This window comes from Lepisma saccharinum, chromosome 6, assembly GCF_977018435.1.
Source record: "Lepisma saccharinum chromosome 6, izLepSacc3.1, whole genome shotgun sequence".
NCBI lineage: Eukaryota > Metazoa > Arthropoda > Insecta > Zygentoma > Lepismatidae > Lepisma > Lepisma saccharinum.
This window is the reverse complement of record NC_139234.1, coordinates 55,366,258-55,384,795: the sequence shown is the minus strand read 5'-3', so window position 1 is coordinate 55,384,795 and position 18,538 is coordinate 55,366,258. Positions and strand designations below refer to the sequence as shown.

At 38.4% G+C, this 18,538-nt stretch overlaps 1 protein-coding gene across 1 annotated transcript in view; it reads right to left on the bottom strand.

Annotated features, from left to right (window-relative positions):
* Window positions 1-18,538, bottom strand: part of LOC145988778 (dnaJ homolog subfamily C member 8) — a 59,037-nt gene that overhangs the window by 16,362 nt on the left and 24,137 nt on the right. Inside the window, exon 2 of the mRNA XM_083123956.1 lies at window positions 17,065-17,223. Coding sequence (XP_082980082.1) covers window positions 17,065-17,223 — 159 coding nt within the window. The remainder of the gene's footprint in view (window positions 1-17,064; window positions 17,224-18,538) is intronic.

Genomic DNA, 18,538 nt, shown 5'->3' with positions numbered 1-18,538 from the left:
TCTCCATATGTATGAGTTGCCTCTCGCACTGCCAAACTAAAAACTGGGGAGCTGGTCGTGGGGCGTGGCATTTCAGTTGATGTTGGCTCTGGCAGAGAACAGGTGACGACATGAGCAGGTACTTCACAGTCGTCCAGAATCAGTTTTCAACATCGTCACTACTTGTTCCGGAATCTCCATAATCCTGTGACTCAGGAGAATAAACGTGATCAGCGTCAGTCATCGATTGTCTCAGAATCAGCACTCTCATCCTCGAGATCAGACACTTCATTTTCTAATAGTTGCCTAACACGTTCGTCAAAATCGTCGTCTGTGACTCGCAAAATGGCTCGATTTCTTTCTGGGGCCATGAAACACTGTTCACAAAAATACACGAAAGGGACAAAAACAAACACTCACCACAAATGTACACAACGGATCGGGGCGATTCCGACGTAAATCAAACTACCCGGTCTCACAAGATCGGTACTCAACAAGCCATTGATATGGTTTGGCTAGTTCAGAGGTAAACATTGTGGGGGAAAGATTTTGATTGATTGATTGATTTGGTATTTTAAGTCCACTTTATGCACAATATGGCTAATCGGGACTGGACCTACAGTTTAAAGTGGGATCCGAACCACTATGTGCCTCCACTGGGTGAGGGGGAAAGGTACAGTGAGTTTCCGGGTGGAGAGAGCAACAGTATAGCCACACATGCCCGATGAAATTTTCAGCGGGTCTGTCAGACCGATGGTTCGGGTTAAGCGATTAAAGTATATGTTTTTCAAGCTGCAGAACATTTTTAGTAAGTACTATTAGTGAATATTCCATTCTGAACTTCAGTTTATGAAACAAATTATTTTGTGAATGCAGTGTTGTGCCTATGTTGGAATGAATTATGTTACGGCTACAAACACATTTATTATTTCATATGCCATAGACCATTAAATAATTCAAAATGCAACACAATGTTTTCAATCTGCTTCACAGTTTATCACAGTTGTGTCTTCCCATTATTTTTCTAGATGTTTCAAGCATAAATACCTCCTACGTGTATTACCCATGCCAAATTATAATTTTGCCACATTCAATTGTCTGGCTGATTTAGTCCCAAAGGAATACCTTATACATCCTCTAAAATATCTAGCTGCTATGAAGATGGCAGTTCCCCTGATTAAAACATTAGTGACCCCCCAATTTGGTCCCCAAGGCTCCCCTCCCCAAACATGCACTATATTTCAAAACATTTATTGTGAACTGTAGCTTAGGTGATGCCCTAAAAATCTTAAAAAGAGTTTTTCTTTATCTCCAGAAATGTAGTTTAGCCATTTGAAAGTGTCATCATAATTTGGAATCTACCTCAGCATATGAAAAATCCATTTTTCATCTACAATCTTTAAATGCTTTGAACAAATGAAAATGAAAAACAAAATCATTCCCGAGGTGTATCTACTTGTGATTAATTTCAGCTAAAAACCTCAACATTTACTGCAGTTATCGTGGTCTCAAAATTGGTGACTTACACCCACACTTAAGCACACACTATATTACAGAGTTTTTATTAAAAGCTTAAAACTCAAATGATGCCGTAACATTGCTGAGATTTGTGTTTCTTAATCTTCAAAAATGTAACCTAGTCAAATATGAGCATAATTTAAAGCTCTCGCATGACATGTTAAACCGGTCTGTCGTTTACTATCTTTAAACATGATGACCAATTTTTCTCAAATAAAATGTGAGACCAACTTTTCAAGTTATCTTGCAACTTTAAAAATTGCAACTCAAAAGCCTTCCATTTATTGTGCTTATTATAAATATGTTTGTGATTTTACCACCACTCCTCTTCTAAGCTATGAAATATTATTTTAAAAGTTTTACTGCAAAATTGCGGACCAATGAAATCTCTAAAGTAACTCAGTTTAATTCCTTATACTCCGAAAATATATTCTTGACAGTTTTGGGAAAATAATGTAGAGCAGAGCATAGAGAAAATGGAAAAAATCAGTTTTTCATCTACCATCTTGAAACACATTGTCCAAGCTCGAAACTATAGTCTATTCAAAGGTTTGAAAATGTAAAATATGATCAAAATATGTAACTACGGTATACATTTGCACAGTATTTACTTGAGAACCCTACACCCTTAAAAAAAAAAAAAGAAAAAAAAAAGAGGAAACTGAAATTGTGGTAAATCATGAAGGTGCAAGACTTATATGTGTATCGAGCTCCAAACCAGACATAAATAACATTTATGTTGCATAGGCAAGCAACCCATTATGATGAGAAATGAGAAAAATCATTTAAGGAATGTTCCGATTTAATTATGCCACAATTAATGACATTCCAATAAAATGTACTCAATTTGCCCATATAATGCTGCCAAAAATTATTATATCAATTGATCATCACAGTTGAAACTATGATGTTCCACTATTGTTTCCCCACATAAGGAAGTGACTGATAACCAAAATGCTACCACAATTAAAAAATTATAAGCTTTGTTCAACTATGTTTCATCAATCAAAGCAAACATTTTTAGATAAAACTGGGCTGGGCCCACCCTGATGTAGATGTTTTTTTTTTTCCCCTCCGAAAGTTACAAAGAGCTCTTACATATTTATATATTATACAATAATTTGCAATGTCAAAAGTAATTAATAGTTGACAAAATTAGTTTCTTAAATATGTACAGTTGCTGTGCTTTTTTGAGTTTATAAATTTGATACAAATTTAGAGAGGATTTAAAAAGGGCATAAAGGAGAGAGGAAGACCGCCCAGTTTGAAAGGCTTTCCCAAGATACACAAAGAGGAGATAAAATTGAGACCAGTAATGTATTGCAGAAACAATGTTTTGGAACCCTTAGAGAAAAAGTTAAAGAACATAATTAAAGTGTTAGTGAAAGAACAAGAAAGCAGAGCAGTGAGGAACAGTGAGCAGTTGGTGGAACTTATAAAAGGACTGAAGGTGAGTGTTGACAAACAACTACGTATGTTTAGCTTGGATGTGAAAAGCATGTTCCCGAGCCTCAAGAGGGGACATATAGTGGAAATTGTTAGGAAGAAGATGGGACAAGAAATAATAGGAGAATGGGACGGTGAACACGTAGTGAAAGCACTGCAAACTGTTTGGGATAATGGTTACTGCAAAGTGGGGGGATAAAATAATGAAAATGAGCGAAGACCTAAATATAGGGTCTAGCTTAAGCCCAGTGTTAGAAGAATTGGTGATGACTGAATGGGAAAAGAAAGTGATCAAAAAAGGAGGGGAACAAGGAGGCAGCTGGACATATTTGTCAAAGAAATAGAAGATGAAGCAAAGGGATATTGCTGAAGCTTGAAATAGAAGAGGAAGAGAAGATGAGTTTCCTATATGTATATAATAATGAAAAGGGGGAGAGGAAAGAAGATTGAGACCACTTGGCATCAGAAAAAGTGTGCAGCAGGGGTCCTCTGTCACAAAAGAAGTTATGTGAGTGAGGGGGCAAAAATAAATTTTATAAAGAATATGGAAGACAGAATCAGGAAAATATGCACAAAACAAGAAGAAAAAGAGAGCAAAATTGAGAGCCTATGGGAGCAGATAGAAAAGAATGAATACGAAAAGGAAGACAGACTTGACGTAAACAGAAGAAGAAGGAAGAAAAAATAAACAGGAGGGGGGGAAGAGAAAGAAAAAGAGAGGTGGTTTAGTATAAGGAGTGTGGGGAAAGCCACAGAGATAAGCAAAGTACTTAGAAAAGTGGGCATAATAACGTACAGAAAGGGAGGCCGCAGCATTTTAAGGATAGCGAACAAGAAAGAAAACAGAGAGGAGGAAGAGGAAGGGATTATCTATGAGGTTCAGTGCACGGAATGTGATAGTGTGTACATAGGGGAAACAAAAAAAGTGACTGAAAGACAGGTTGAAGCAACATAAGGATGACGTAAGACTAAAGAGGGAGAAAAATGCTATATTCAAGCACACGAAAGAAACGGGACATGGCATAGAATGGGAGAAGGCTAGGAGGATAGGGAGGGAGAAGAGAGGAATAATGAGGAAGTGGAAAGAGGCCAAGGAAATGGAGAAAAAAGGAGAGGAAGAAATAACGAACTGGAATGGGGGGCAGAAAATTAACAAGGAATGGAAAGGAGTGTTAGAAAGAGTGGAAAGGATGAGAGAAAAGGAGGAGGAAAGAAGAAGGAAGAATAATGAAGAAAGAAGAGAGGACAGAAAGAGTCCAGGGAATAAGTAATCTGTCTAAGGTCCAGTAGTTGAGGAATTGATAAGGCACAGACTCTCATCAGGTACCTGCCAATCACCTGTCAGGTAGTGTCAATTACCTGTCAGAAGGTTCCACACTCAGGAATTCCTGACAGGACATGTTCTCTGATAAGGACTGTTGCCTTCATGTTGTTTTGTGAATGGACCCTGTTCTGGGAGTGTATATATAAGATGATGGTTGGATCTTTCATCAATTTTTTTGTGAATCTTCGTCTGAAGAAGACCCTATTAGAGGGTGGAAACATTACGTTTATAGTGTATATTTTTATACAATAAATTTTACCTTGGTCAGCATTTTAATGTTTTATTGATACAAATTTTAATTTGAACAACTTATGTTCTTAAAATAATGTTGAATATGTTCAAATAAAATAAATATCTAGAAGAATTCTTGAAATTGCTTCGATGCTCGATTACTATTAATATTACATATTATTTGATACTACATATTTAGCTACATATCCTTTTGATATACATATTTAGGTATATTGTTACATATTTATGTACTTGAAGGGGCAGGGGAAAAAACGATGAATGTTCATTCGAGACGATTTGCCAGGAAATGAAAAACAAGTATTTCTATTCATAAATACGCCATTATATGCCAAAATAATTATTTTTAAGTATCTTTTTACTCCCACAGATGTAGTTAACCATAGGAAAATGTTGCTGGAGAATCAGAGGAAACCAAAAAAGAGAAACAAGCAAAATTATGCCGAAAAATGTGGTTTTAATTCTACATTGCAGGTGTGCACTAATGAACAAAGACAAAATGAGAGTAACACTACAACATTAAAAAGAGTGATGTTTGTTATTTATCAAACTATCATCAAAATGAAAAAAGTTGGATCAGTCTTGGGGGCAACTCACAAACTATTCCTGATCATCAACTAAGTAGTCCACAGAGAGATCCTCATCATTTTCTACCGTAGCGTTGGTGGTTAGCATGGTCTCGTAAAACTGTTGAGCCTCTGGGTTGGTGAAAAATCGCTTCAAATCCTGGTGATCCATGTACTTGGGCAAAGGAATGGGCAGCGGTCCATCGTACAGATTTCTCAAAATGGTTCTAGGTGTTCTTTCCTCGCTTCGGTGGTCGCCACATGACATCAGCATGCAAGTAAGTGCCAAGATAGGTATTGCGGTAGAAAATTTTGGTAGGGTTTTCAGCTCGTATCTCCAAACAACGCACTGGCCTTGTAGGAAATGGACATTTTGTCAGGAAAATTGGCTTCAAGAACTCAGTCCACGTCTTGAAGAGCTCCTTCGTACTGTTTACCACAGGAAATGGCTTTGGTTTGTGTCTGCTGCTCCTTATTACATCTCTTCATTCGTCCGGCAACTCAACATAGGACTGTTGATTTATGTAGCTCATGTTTTTATCGCACTCTAAGTAGGAGTGGCCCTGATTGGAAAAAACATGTTGATGGCATCGAAACGACATTTTTCTGTTACGAGATGGTGGAGGTATCGAATGACAGTATAGTTCTTGTTCTGGCCGGCACAAGAATCACAAAAGATGAGCACGCGACAAACTTTTTCCGGAAAAACGTTGTGCACGAAACTGTCGACAATAGAGCACACATCCTCTGGTCCTTTATGAGCAACGGTCTCGTCGTACATGAAGAAAACTGAATCACCAGAGGAAAGGATGTGAATATTGAAGCTGTAGAAGTTCAACTGACGTTTATAATACACATCATTGGTGCTAATGTTGGGGCTCGGTAAATTTTTCTGAACATCCATGGTAACTGCAGCTATGGTGTCATCCTTTCTACTCTTCTTTTTGTATAACTTCTTGAGGGAATAAAACTTCAGAGCTTTCAGTAAATGAAGTTTGTGTTCTGTTTCCAGTCTTGAGAGTTCTGTTTCTCTTTTTGATTTTTCAGAGTGATTGATACGAGTCACTTCCTCTGTTGGGATGGGAACGTGACGTCAATGCGAACAGATTAAGACGTATTTCGAAACACACATAAAAGTTCCAACCACAACTCTACCAATATACAAGGCACGTCCAGAAAGTAAGTTCCGTTTGGTAATAAAATTAAATTGTGTACAGATACAGAAAAGTTATTTATTGCACAAAATTCTACAACTCTTAAACTACTTTTCCACATAACTGCCGAAATTTTGCAGGCATTTGTCTTAGCGTGGCACAAGTTTTTGTATACCTTCTTCATAGAAATTTGCCGCCTGTGTCTTCAACCAGTTGGAAACAGTTTCTTTCAGCTCGTCGTCATTGTTGAAGTGTTGACCGCCAAGGAAAGACTTGAGATGTAAGAACAGATGAAAGTCGCTAGGAGCGAGGTCAGGGCTGTACGGAGGATGGTCAAACACGTCCCAGCCAAATCCCTGTAGGAGGTTTTTCGTCACATTTGCAGTGTGTGGTCGTGCGTTGTCGTGAAGAAAAACAACACCTTTTGACAGCAATCCTCGACGCTTATTCTGTATTGCGCAATAATAATAATACAGAATAATACAGAATAAGCGTCGAGGATTGCTGTCAAAAGGTGTTGTTTTTCTTCACGACAACGCACGACCACACACTGCAAATGTGACGAAAAACCTCCTACAAGGATTTGGCTGGGACGTGTTTGACCATCCTCCGTACAGCCCTGACCTCGCTCCTAGCGACTTTCATCTGTTCTTACATCTCAAGTCTTTCCTTGGCGGTCAACACTTCAACAATGACGACGAGCTGAAAGAAACTGTTTCCAACTGGTTGAAGACACAGGCGGCAAATTTCTATGAAGAAGGTATACAAAAACTTGTGCCACGCTAAGACAAATGCCTGCAAAATTTCGGCAGTTATGTGGAAAAGTAGTTTAAGAGTTGTAGAATTTTGTGCAATAAATAACTTTTCTGTATCTGTACACAATTTAATTTTATTACCAAACGGAACTTACTTTCTGGACGTGCCTTGTAATTAAAGTTGTCTGTGACATCTTGCATATAACAAACATTTAAAAATCTTAATATCTCAACAAATATTAAGCAAACATTCATGTTTGTCACAAATAGTACACAATAGAACTGATCACAACACTGCACAATTCAACACACTCACAAAGAACGACTGGAATAACCTTCCCATAGCGCTAACCCGTTTCAGTGAGGGACAAATTATTTAACAGAAAACACTCATCGTTCTTCCCCCGAGCCCCGTATGTTTGAATGCATTTTTCAGGCACTTCTCACCGTTTTCCCAACCAAGGTCGTTCACATTCTTATAGTACAGCTTCTGAGCTATCAGATGGCGCTGCGATCTCAAAATGGGCGAAAAATCTACATTCATCGTTTTTCCCCCTGGGCCTTCACTTTGATATTGCATAAAAATCCAGGGTCTAGTCATGATTGACGAAATTTACAGAAAAGTGACGTAAAAGTAGAAAAAATACATAAATTTGGAAACTGTTTATTAACTAAAGCAATTTGTTGTCTCTGCAGAAAAGTCAATAGCTTGTACATACTTTATACCAGTGTTCGGAAAGTTACTTTATTAAAAGTAACTAGTTACAGTTACTTGCCTCAAAAAGTAACAGTTACGGTATAGTTACTGGTGCTTGAAAAGTAACACTAACCTACTTTTACATTTACTTTGTACTGAAAATCTTCTTGCAAACAATGTATGGAATAAAATAATTTATGAAGACTTACATGCATTTTATATATGCTTTTGGTTGGTACGTAAGTCTTAATTACATGAGCCTTCATGTATTTATATTATTCAGTGGAGGCGGAAGGTATACCTGTAGGGAGGGGACAACTTACTAATTATTTCTCATGGAGAAGGGGGGGGGGTCAGTTTCAAATACAAAAACCGCTTTTCCAATTCCCCACAACAATAATAAATAACACACATTTTAAATTGATAAACATCGCATATTTTAACTACACACCCACAGCTGATAATGCAAAAATGCACCATGTTTTCGATTAGAAATTATGCCAATATTAACTTTTAGGACTGGATTATTATTAAATATGTGCTATGACTATTTATTAGTATTCAAGTAATTATTTATATTTCACAACTGTACAGGGTAAGTCAAAATGATGGACCTGATTACAGAAATTTATTCTGTGAAATCTAATAAACATATGTTATTGTGAGACATGCGCTTAAAAAAAGTTAACTTTCAAAGTTTACTTTCCACTTTCTACCGCTAGGAGTCAGCACTGAGCAGGAAAATGGTGTTGACTGGAGAACAGAGATCTTTCTGTGTGCTTGATTATCATGTGAACAAGTCTGTGATTAGTGTGCAACGGCATTTCCGTACCAAATATTGGAGAGAACCACCTATGGGGAAGGCCATTCTTAAGTGGTATGAACATTTCAGAGATTCGGGCTGCATCTGTAAACGAAAATCGACTGGGGAAGAGACAGTGGAACGAGTGCGCAAATGTTTTGTGCGGAATCCACAGGGTCCACAGCGAGATAACTTCAACTTCCACAGAAAACTGTCTGGCGGGTTCTGTGGAAACGTTTACAAATGAAACCCTACCGCTTGCAACTAGTTCAAGCCTTAAAAGACACTGATTATGCTTTTGCTGATTTCCTCGCATTAATGGAAACGGATGGGTTCTCTTAAGAGGTTAATTTACAGTGATGAAGCAACTTTTCACCTTTCAGGGAAAGTGAATAGACACAACGTAAGTATTTGGGGAACTGCTAACCGCCATGAATTTGTGGAACATGAATGTGATTCTCCCAAAGTGAATGCCTTTGTGCCATTTCCCATGAAAAGATTTATGGGCCCTTTTTCTTCAATGAACGTACTGTGACAGGACTTGTTTTCCTTGATAAGCTGCAACTATGGCTCCTTCCACAGCTTGCAGAGGATAGCGCAGATTTCATTCTCCAATTGGATGGTGCCCCTGCGCATTACCATGGCAGCCTTCGGGACCATCTCAATGGGTCATTGGAACAACGTTGGATAGGCCATGCATCTCCGGAGGATCGACCTCTCCTTCATTGGCCACCTCGTTCCCCCAACTTGACCCCCCTGTGATTTCATCATGTGGGGTTGATGTGTGCCATGTTACGCGAGGTGCTCACATAGAACACTTGTGATTTGTTTGAAAAAAAAAAACCTTGACAGTTTACCTTTCTTAACACATGTCTCACAATAGCATTTGTTTATTATATTTCACAGAATAAATGTCTGAAATCGGGTCCATCATTTTGACTTACCCTGTATAAAATATGCATTTAGTTTGTACAGTTTGTCTGACTAGCACATGAGAAGTAATATATATATCATCATCATATACTCCTTATTTATTTCAAGATGACATACTTCTCTAGCCTTGATCATGACTTGCATCATGAATGAAGAACAATGAAATTGATTGTAGAACATTAACAAAAGCATTCATGGTATATTTTTAACTCTGAATGTTTGATTTCACAGCATTTGAGACAAACAGTAAGCAGCAGAATGTAATGGTATTTTCTTTATTATACACACACAGAAATGAAACCTTAATAGTTAATAACTTTAAATGTATTTTACTGGTATAAGAGAGCAAAATAATAAGCATCCTGGAACAAATATTTACTTCATCTTTGTATTTTGAAAATGTTTTCATCACTATGCCAAAGCACTTCATTCTAGGCTCATTTCTTAAAAAATGAATGAAATGACACACAATACAGGACATGCCTTTGAAATTTGAGACGAGACTGAATGCCTGTCTCGTCTCATTGTTGAGATGAGACAATAGACAATACAAGATGGCTCGAGAAAAGTCTCATCCAGTCTAGAAAGTCTCGAAGAAATACAAACAAAATATTTAAACATTTGCAAATACTTATTTACTTGGAATAAAGTAGTTTCCTTAGAAACCCAGGCATGCGTTTGTTATGTCTAAAGAAGGATATTGTACTAAGAGTTACGTAGTACAAATGCAATTCATACAATACCGATTCAGGGACCTATTTTTTGTTTGTGTAAAGAATTGTGATAGAGAACAGGCAGTTCATGAAAATATTGTAAACTGTACGAAGAAAATCGCGGGCTTTGCTTTTTTAAAAAAATATTATTTGTTTATTCTTTACAAAGTTCATATGTTTCTAACGGCCAAGAAACATTTTATAAAGCTTTCATTTTAGAAAAAGATATTTAACAATAATAAGAACAGGAAATCATTTCCTTAGTGTATTGAACTAAGTATTGCAGTTCGGGATAAGTTTTTGTGTTCGGAATACCACATTTAAAAAAAAAAAAAGTTTTTTGTTGCTTCCCAGCAGCAAGCTTAGAATTTAAAGAAAACAATGCATTTTCACAGTACATAGAAGTTCTTATAAGAATTGTAGCAGTAATGAAAAAGAGCACTCATTCATTGAACTTTCAGACCGAAGCAACATGTAACATGTATCTTTTGGAAAGCAACCTTCAGAAATAAATGCAGTCTTTCAAACTGAGGCAACACGACAAGCCGTGTGTGTGTGTGTGTGTGTGTGTGTACATATATATATCACTCATCACTTGCGTGTCACTCAGTCTGTTGGAATATGTGATGAATGCTTTCTTATATAGGTATATTGAAGAGGCCGTATCGTTTGACGCTTCGGTGTGAAATTCCCATGTCTCGTGCTGCTTCCCAGATGACAAGCAATACGTGTCACACAGAAATGAACCCTTAATAATACATGAAACCTTTCGAACTGAAGCATAACGCTCGGACTGAATACAGTCTTACTTCGGTTTCTTATTCGCGCAGAGAGTGCATGCAGATTGACTGAAGTGTCACTTGTCTTTTCTGCGTGAAACTTCCATGCCGCTTATTATCTCTCTCTTCTGTATCAATGCTCCATTAAGGCGAGGAGATACAGTTACGCACCAATTGTGCATTTATTTCAATATCGCCCAAATGGGCACTGCTACTAAAAAAACCTGGGTGTATCAAGAGTATGAATTTCTCCCCATGTTGCAAGTGGAAGTGTTTCTTTATGTTGATTATTAAGCTGGACATGATATTTGAATAATACGAAGAATAATAATTTTCGGAATCCTATGTATTCCTTATGGGGAATCAACTTCAACATCAAGTTTCGGCTAATCAAATGGGAGTTTCGACTTTTCTGCTTGACAATCACTTCTCCAAATTGCCCTCTTCCCATTGATATCACTTTCTATTCCATCGGAAGTTTGGTATTCCCAAGATAACAAATCAAATAATACTCCCATATGCCCAATGCATTTCTCCTTGCCTCCTGGCAGTGTTGCCAAACCAGGTGCACATAAAACAGCTAAATTTCACCTTAAATGGAGTTAAAAACTGACTTTCAAGGAGCTAGATTTACGAAGTGTTTCCTAGAGTAATGTTAATTGTCAAAGGGGTGGGGTGCTGCTATTACAGTTCACTCTAAGTTAATGACAATTTATTCTTAGTTTTCACCATCTAGATCCGGCAGCATTATCCATCTCATGGTCGTATGAAATCGATAATAAAGGAATCCCTGATAGCAATATTATGCCAATTTCACGTCAACACAGCACTATAAAAAGAGTAGCTCGGGTATAAGAGGGGTGGGGTGATGCAGCCAATATAACAATATCACGTCATGTGCAAAATGTATAATCATGGCAAAAGTTGGTTTATGTGGGCCGGAACCAGTGATGGTATCATAGTGGGATACGGGGGCAGGCGCCCCAGTTCACATCCAAACAAATGCATTAAAGAGCCAGCTGTGGCTCTAAGAGAGCTAAGTTGGCAACACTAACTTGGAGGGAAAACCTGGGTAGAGACTGTCCCACATGCCCTTAAGGGAGATTTTAGATTGAAGCGTTGATATGTTCATTTGCAAATTTTGGTTTGCGAGCAGTGACCATTTACCACTGCAGAAAACCAGCAACGAAGTACTTGCATTCTCTATCGCTAACTGTTGAAACGTTACTTCTATTGCAAAAAAGGAACTCAGTTACAGCTACTTGATTTTAAAAGTAACTAGTTACAATTACAGAAAAAAGTAACCGTTACTTGTAACTGAGTAAAGCCTGATTTACATTGGTCAAGTAGATGGGAGAGTAGCTGGAGCGAGTTGGGCAACCAAGGAGGACAGGTCGACAGAGTTGCTTCCTCCCCCATCATTTTTTTCACTTGCGCGTAAACTCGACAGATCACTCGAGCAATGTAAACGCTTTCTGACGAGAGTAGCGTATGTGTCGTGAGTTTGCATTTTATTTTTTAATCAACCATGAATAGGAGGTGGTCCAAGTCCAACAACATAAAATTTGTAGAACTGTACGTGAATATGAGTGTCCATGGAAATTTTGTCAATTATAGGAACAAAGAAAAAAAGAAACCAGGTGTATCAGGCCATAAGTGCAGGATACGGAACTTGATGTATCTGGTGTAGAAGTAAAATTGAAATTAAAGAATTTACGTTTTACGTACAACCAAGAACGATTGAAAATAGAAAAATCAAGGAAGTTAGTTTTCTTTCTAGACACGTCTCGTGCATTATTGTTTTCATTTCTCATAAAAAGAAAAGTGTGTAAACTGTTTCAGAGCTTTGTTCCTTAATCGTCAACAACGTTGATGGGTTAATTCTGTCAAAAGAGCACCAAACAGCTGCACCCACTATCCCATTTTGCTAGAGTCGAGTAAAAAGTGTTTAAACAGCTACTTGCCATAGAGGGTCGAGTCCAGCAGATAGGCCAGTAATTCTCCCGGTCACTCGACTGTTGTAAACTAGCCTTTACTTGTAACTAGTTACTTCCAAACACTGCTTTTTACAATATCATAAAATATATTGAGGAAGCTGACATGTAAATCCGAGTGTTCTAAACTTATTATAATTTTAAAAATTGTGAACAAATATTATGACGAAAATAATCGGAATTCCAGAAAGTGTATGTCTATCACTCTTCTCACAATAATTTCTTGCTGATGAGATTATATATACTGGCAATGATCAATGCTGTTAACATACTGAGTCATTGATTGATGGCATTATTGCTTTGTCATTGTAGTGGAAAATTGAACGCTCGTAATGTAATTATGCAGTAATTAATGACATTTTGCAGTCTCTGACAACATGGACATCCACAGGATTTATTCCGGAAGTGACGCAAGCGAGCCATGTTTTTCCCAAACTAGCGATGCAGCTAAAAAGGCATAACTGTTAGCTGGAATGTATTCATATATTCTGTGTGATCAAAAATATCTGGACACCAGTCAAAATGTGTGTTGCGCATAGTAGGCCACTCTGTGGTGCCATCTACAGCGAGGTGAGGCAAGCAAGGGACCACTACAGGCAGCATAGTGCACGGGACAGCAGAATGGGTCGGTCGAAGGAACTTACAGACTTCGAACGTGGTGAAGTGATTGGGTGCCACAGGGGTCACAAGTCAGTGTGAAAGATATCCACCCTCCTAAACATCCCGAAGTCCACTGTTGACGATGTGATAGTAAAGTGGAAACGTAATGGGACGTGTACAACCGCAAAACATTCTGGCCGAGCGTCTATCTTGACAGACAGAGACCACCGAGTGTTGAATAGGGTAGTACGAGAGAACCGGCAATCAGCGATCGCCACCATCACACAGGAATCCCAAACCAGGGCAGGATGTAATCCTAGCAGCATGACTGTGCGACGTGAGGTATGACGACTCTGTTACCATGGACGAGTGGCTCCCATAAGCCCCAAATCACCCAACGAAATGCAAAACGCCACCTCGCACGGTGTAAGGAGAGGCGCAACTGGTCGTTAGAACAGTGGAAATCCGTGATGTGGAGTGACGAATCGCGTTATACCATGTGGCGATCCGATGGTCGTGTGTGGGTGTGGCGAATGCCTCATGAACGACATTTAGCATCCTATGTTGTGCTGACAGTGAAATTTGGTGGAGGTGGGGTGACAGTGTGGGCATGTTTACCCTGCAAGGGCCTTGGTCCCCTCGTTGCTTTGCACGGTACTGTCACGGCACATCATTACGTTGACATTTTACAAACGTTCATGTTGCCTACCATTGAAGAACAGTTCGCGGATGATGATTGCGTGTTTCAACACGACAATGCACCCGTCCACACTGCGGGCTGTGTGGGACAGTGGTTTCAAGAGAACAACTTCACACTTATGGCCTGGCCTGCGCAAAGCCCCGATTTGAATCCCATTGAACATCTCTGGGATATTTTGGAACGCCGACTTTGTGCCAGACCATGCTGACCAACATCCACTGCTCTTCTCATCTCAGCACTCCGCGAAGAATGGGCCACCATTCCCAAAGATACCTTTCACCACCTGATTGCCAGTATGCCTGCGAGAGTGGAGGCTGTCATCAAGGCCAAGTGTGGCCCCACACGGTATTGATTGCCAGTGCATCCGATGGAGGATGCTTCAAACTTCATGCCCTCATTCCAGTGAGTGTCCGGATATTTTTGATCACATAGAGTATATATATATGTCAGTTAATTATCTGGATATTAGAATTATTCAGATACTAATGAAATAAATTAAGTGGATATCTCTAATTTGTGATATCAAGATATTTATAATCTAGATTAGCCGTATTTCCATGTAATAGATTGATTGATTTGCTTTATTTCACTTCACTTTTGTGCCTCTTTTGGCTAATTTGCGAAGATGGGGATGAGTGATGATATGTTGAAATTGATGAATGGACACTCACAAACATCAATGCCCAGGCTGGGATACGAACCCGGGACTCCCTGGCACCATAGCATGATATGCTAACCACTCCACCAAGGGGGCTGCCATGTAATAGACTTTATCTTTATGAACATCCTGCAAAAGTAAGCGTAGTTGTTGATTTTTTTACGCTGTTGCCACATTCAAAATTCACCTCAAAATGCTGAGAAGAAATGTAGCTCTCTACTTCTGACCACTGAACATATGTACGAGGGTCACTATTTATATTTTGAGCCTAACAATGAAAAACAGGAATTTGGCATTGAAAACTGCTTTATTGTTTTTCGAAGTATTCTCCTTTATGGTCAATACACTTTTGCATTTGTTCGAACCATTTGTCAAAGCAGTTTTTCCAATCTTCTTGAGACACCTCCATAATATAGTTTTTGAACGCATCAACGGCGTCTTCCACCGACGAAAATCGTTGTCCACGCAATTTATTCTTGACATTCGGGAACAAGAAGAAGTCATTGGGTGACAAATCAGGACTGTACGGCGGATAACCCATCAATTCGATTTTTTGACTGTTCATAAAGTCGGTTGTTAGATGAGATGTGTGACAGCTGGCATTGTCTTGATGAAGAATGATCCGACGGCGTTTGTTTGTTTTCCGTATTTGACCGAAGACCTCTGGCAAACAAATTGTTGTGTACCATTCAGAGTTGACCGTTCTACGTTCCTCTAAAGGCGCAGTTGCCACATGACCAGTTTTCCAGAAAAAACAGGCAACCATTTGTTTCGATGTGCTTCGAGCGCGAACAAATTTTGTTGGATTGGGTTCATCTTGAAACACCCATACAGTCGACTGCTGTTAACGTTCCGGCTCATATGCGTATATCTATGATTCGGCACCTATTACAATCTTATATACGTCTTTTGAAGCACCACGATTGTATTTATTGAGCATTTGCTTGCACCAATTGACGCGAGCGTCTTTTTGAGTTTTTGTCAAATTGTGTGGGATCCAACGAGAACATACCTTTCTCACAGCTAAATGATCATGTAATATTTTATATATGCTGGTGGAACTAATGCCTATGGTTGCCTCAATCTCACAGTATGTCACATGACGATCTTGCAGTATTAGGTTTTGCACAGCATCAATGTTTTCTTGAACAACAACTGATTTTGGACGACCTTCGCGAATCTCGTCGGTGAGCGAATGGCGGCCACGATTAAATTTGTTATACCAGCGTTTCACAGTGGCAAAGGATGGGGCTTCATCGCCAAATGTGGAAGTAAGTTGATCGATGCACTCTTGTCTTGATAATCCACGTCGAAAATCGTAAAAAATCATCGCACGAGTTAATTCCATTTTATTGTTGTCGCGCAATCTCCAAGGCAACATAAACAACACAAATCAAGCTATTGACAAAACATTTGAAGTACGTTATGGTCAGTAATGCCAGACGATTCCATGCAAACGTCAAATCGCGCCTAACTTCAATCAGTGTTGCCAAGGCTCAAAATATAAATAGTGGCCCTCGTACTAAAAATGATTTTTTTCTAAAATGGTCATGCAACCACCAATGAATGATTTATGGAATCACCCTAAAGTTACCTAACTTTTAAAGATTTTTGCTGAACGATGTGTGTAAAAGCTAATAATAAATTAGAATAACTGTGCATGTCGGTACAGCAACTGTATAGTATGTAAAAAAAAAAAATAATAATAATAATAAGAACAGTTGTTTTCTCACCTGGTGGCTTGAGTATAAAAGTCTTCCCAAGAATATAATAATACATTTGGAATAAAATTTGTTTTATTTAAATTAGTTTAAAATAGTTGTTATTTTGTAACAATAACCATAAGCAACAATGGCCTGAACCATCCCCCCCCCCCACACACACAATTTTTGGCGATTCCCATGGTTGGGTTGATTCCAAAGGTGTGAAATTTTCCAGAGTACCTGGAGAGAGGGTTAAAAACAATGAACATGCTGCTGATCAGATCATCTTCATTTTCAATCAAGGATGTGTGGAGCCCTACGCAAATCTTTCATAACACAGTACATGAAGTTGTGATCAACTTCCAGGATAAAGAAAATTACTAAAATCCCATCTCATACTTAATAAACCATTACCAGCTAGGATCAAGATATGCTTTCTTTACACATAATGCTAACATTCATGCATGTACATAAACACAGACGTCTCAAATTACCCTTTTGTATTTCCTCTTAATATCGTCCAAAGGGGCTTCTGGGTCAATTTGAAGAACTTCAAAAGGGTTTAAATTAAAATACGTTGAGCCTTTCCGAAGCAGTCGATCTATTTGTTGCTTCGGTGTTAGAACCGAGTCTCGTTTTTCTATCTCCTTGACCTAGAAAAATACAATAGAAAATTATCTGAAAGTGAGTTTTCTCCACAAATTACAAAAAAATCACAAAATACTTTATCTCTTGTCAATTTTGTTATCTGTAAAGTGTAGGTAATATTTGAAACCAGGAGTGTTATAAGTAGGAAACAGATTTTTAGGTGCTTATAATAAATTAATAGATATAATTATTAATTAATAATAATTTTATGGAATAACTGGTTTTAGATGCAATTTACTATTTTAAGTGTAATGAATACTATTCTTTGATTATAAAAAAATATACAATTTGTCCAATGTAAAAACTTTATCATATTTTGAAGTACTGCACCGCCATATGCTTCAATGTTCTCCATGGTGAAGTTCTCCCAGTTGTCTGTGAGTATGCATCAGGGACACTTCTGGGTTGTAACAATCCCAACAATCCCATTACCTTTCAATGTTACAACCCAGAAGTGTCTATCAGTGGCGTACGCAAGGGGGGGGTTACCGGGTTTAACCCCCCCCCTTTGGATATTGAAATACGATTTTTTTCAAGAAATGGCCAATTTATCACAGTAAAAGAGCTGTGACAATAATAATAACAATAAACATTTGAATAATTATTGCCATGCAGTTCGGAGGAAAGTATTGCATTCCAAACACGCACGTCTTTAAGAGTGAAGAATGCCTTGAAAACAAACACAAATTCTTTAAAATATAATATGAGAGCCCCTATGATTTTCAAGAGAAAAAAAGTTGTTTTTGTATCAGCTGCAATAATTACCAGTAAGAAAGCAAGGAAAAATACTTGGTTCGTTGTACTAGCAGCTAATGGAGACAAAGGCTAAGCCGACAAAAATACACAGTCAACAGTCCGCCTTCCCATTGTTTAACGCGGCACGTTTGATTTTCTGAATTCGAACAACAATAAGAGTTAATCTCTTTACAAGTAACTGCTCAATTGTCCTCACGACGCTGGGTCAAAGCAGGCGGCAAACACGTGTCAACAAACCTTTCTTTCATTCCTTGCACTAATGGGGTGGGGTATCAGACACTCGGAAGACAGTTTCATCTTGCCGTCAAAGAACCCAGCAAACTTTCAAGACCTTATTTTCATCTTTTCTCAATTTAGCAACATCGTAAATTCCAAGAGCGCAGAGTGGCACACCCTCAAATTTGTTGTTCTCGGCTTCAAGAGTAGACAAATGACCATTTTATGATGCCTGTCCTCCGTCGAGCAATACTATACGGCAGGAAATAAAGGAAAGCTGGATTTACAAATGCATCGCTGTTCCTTGTCGGCGACCTTTTACTGGTGGCTTCACAAGAGTGACACACA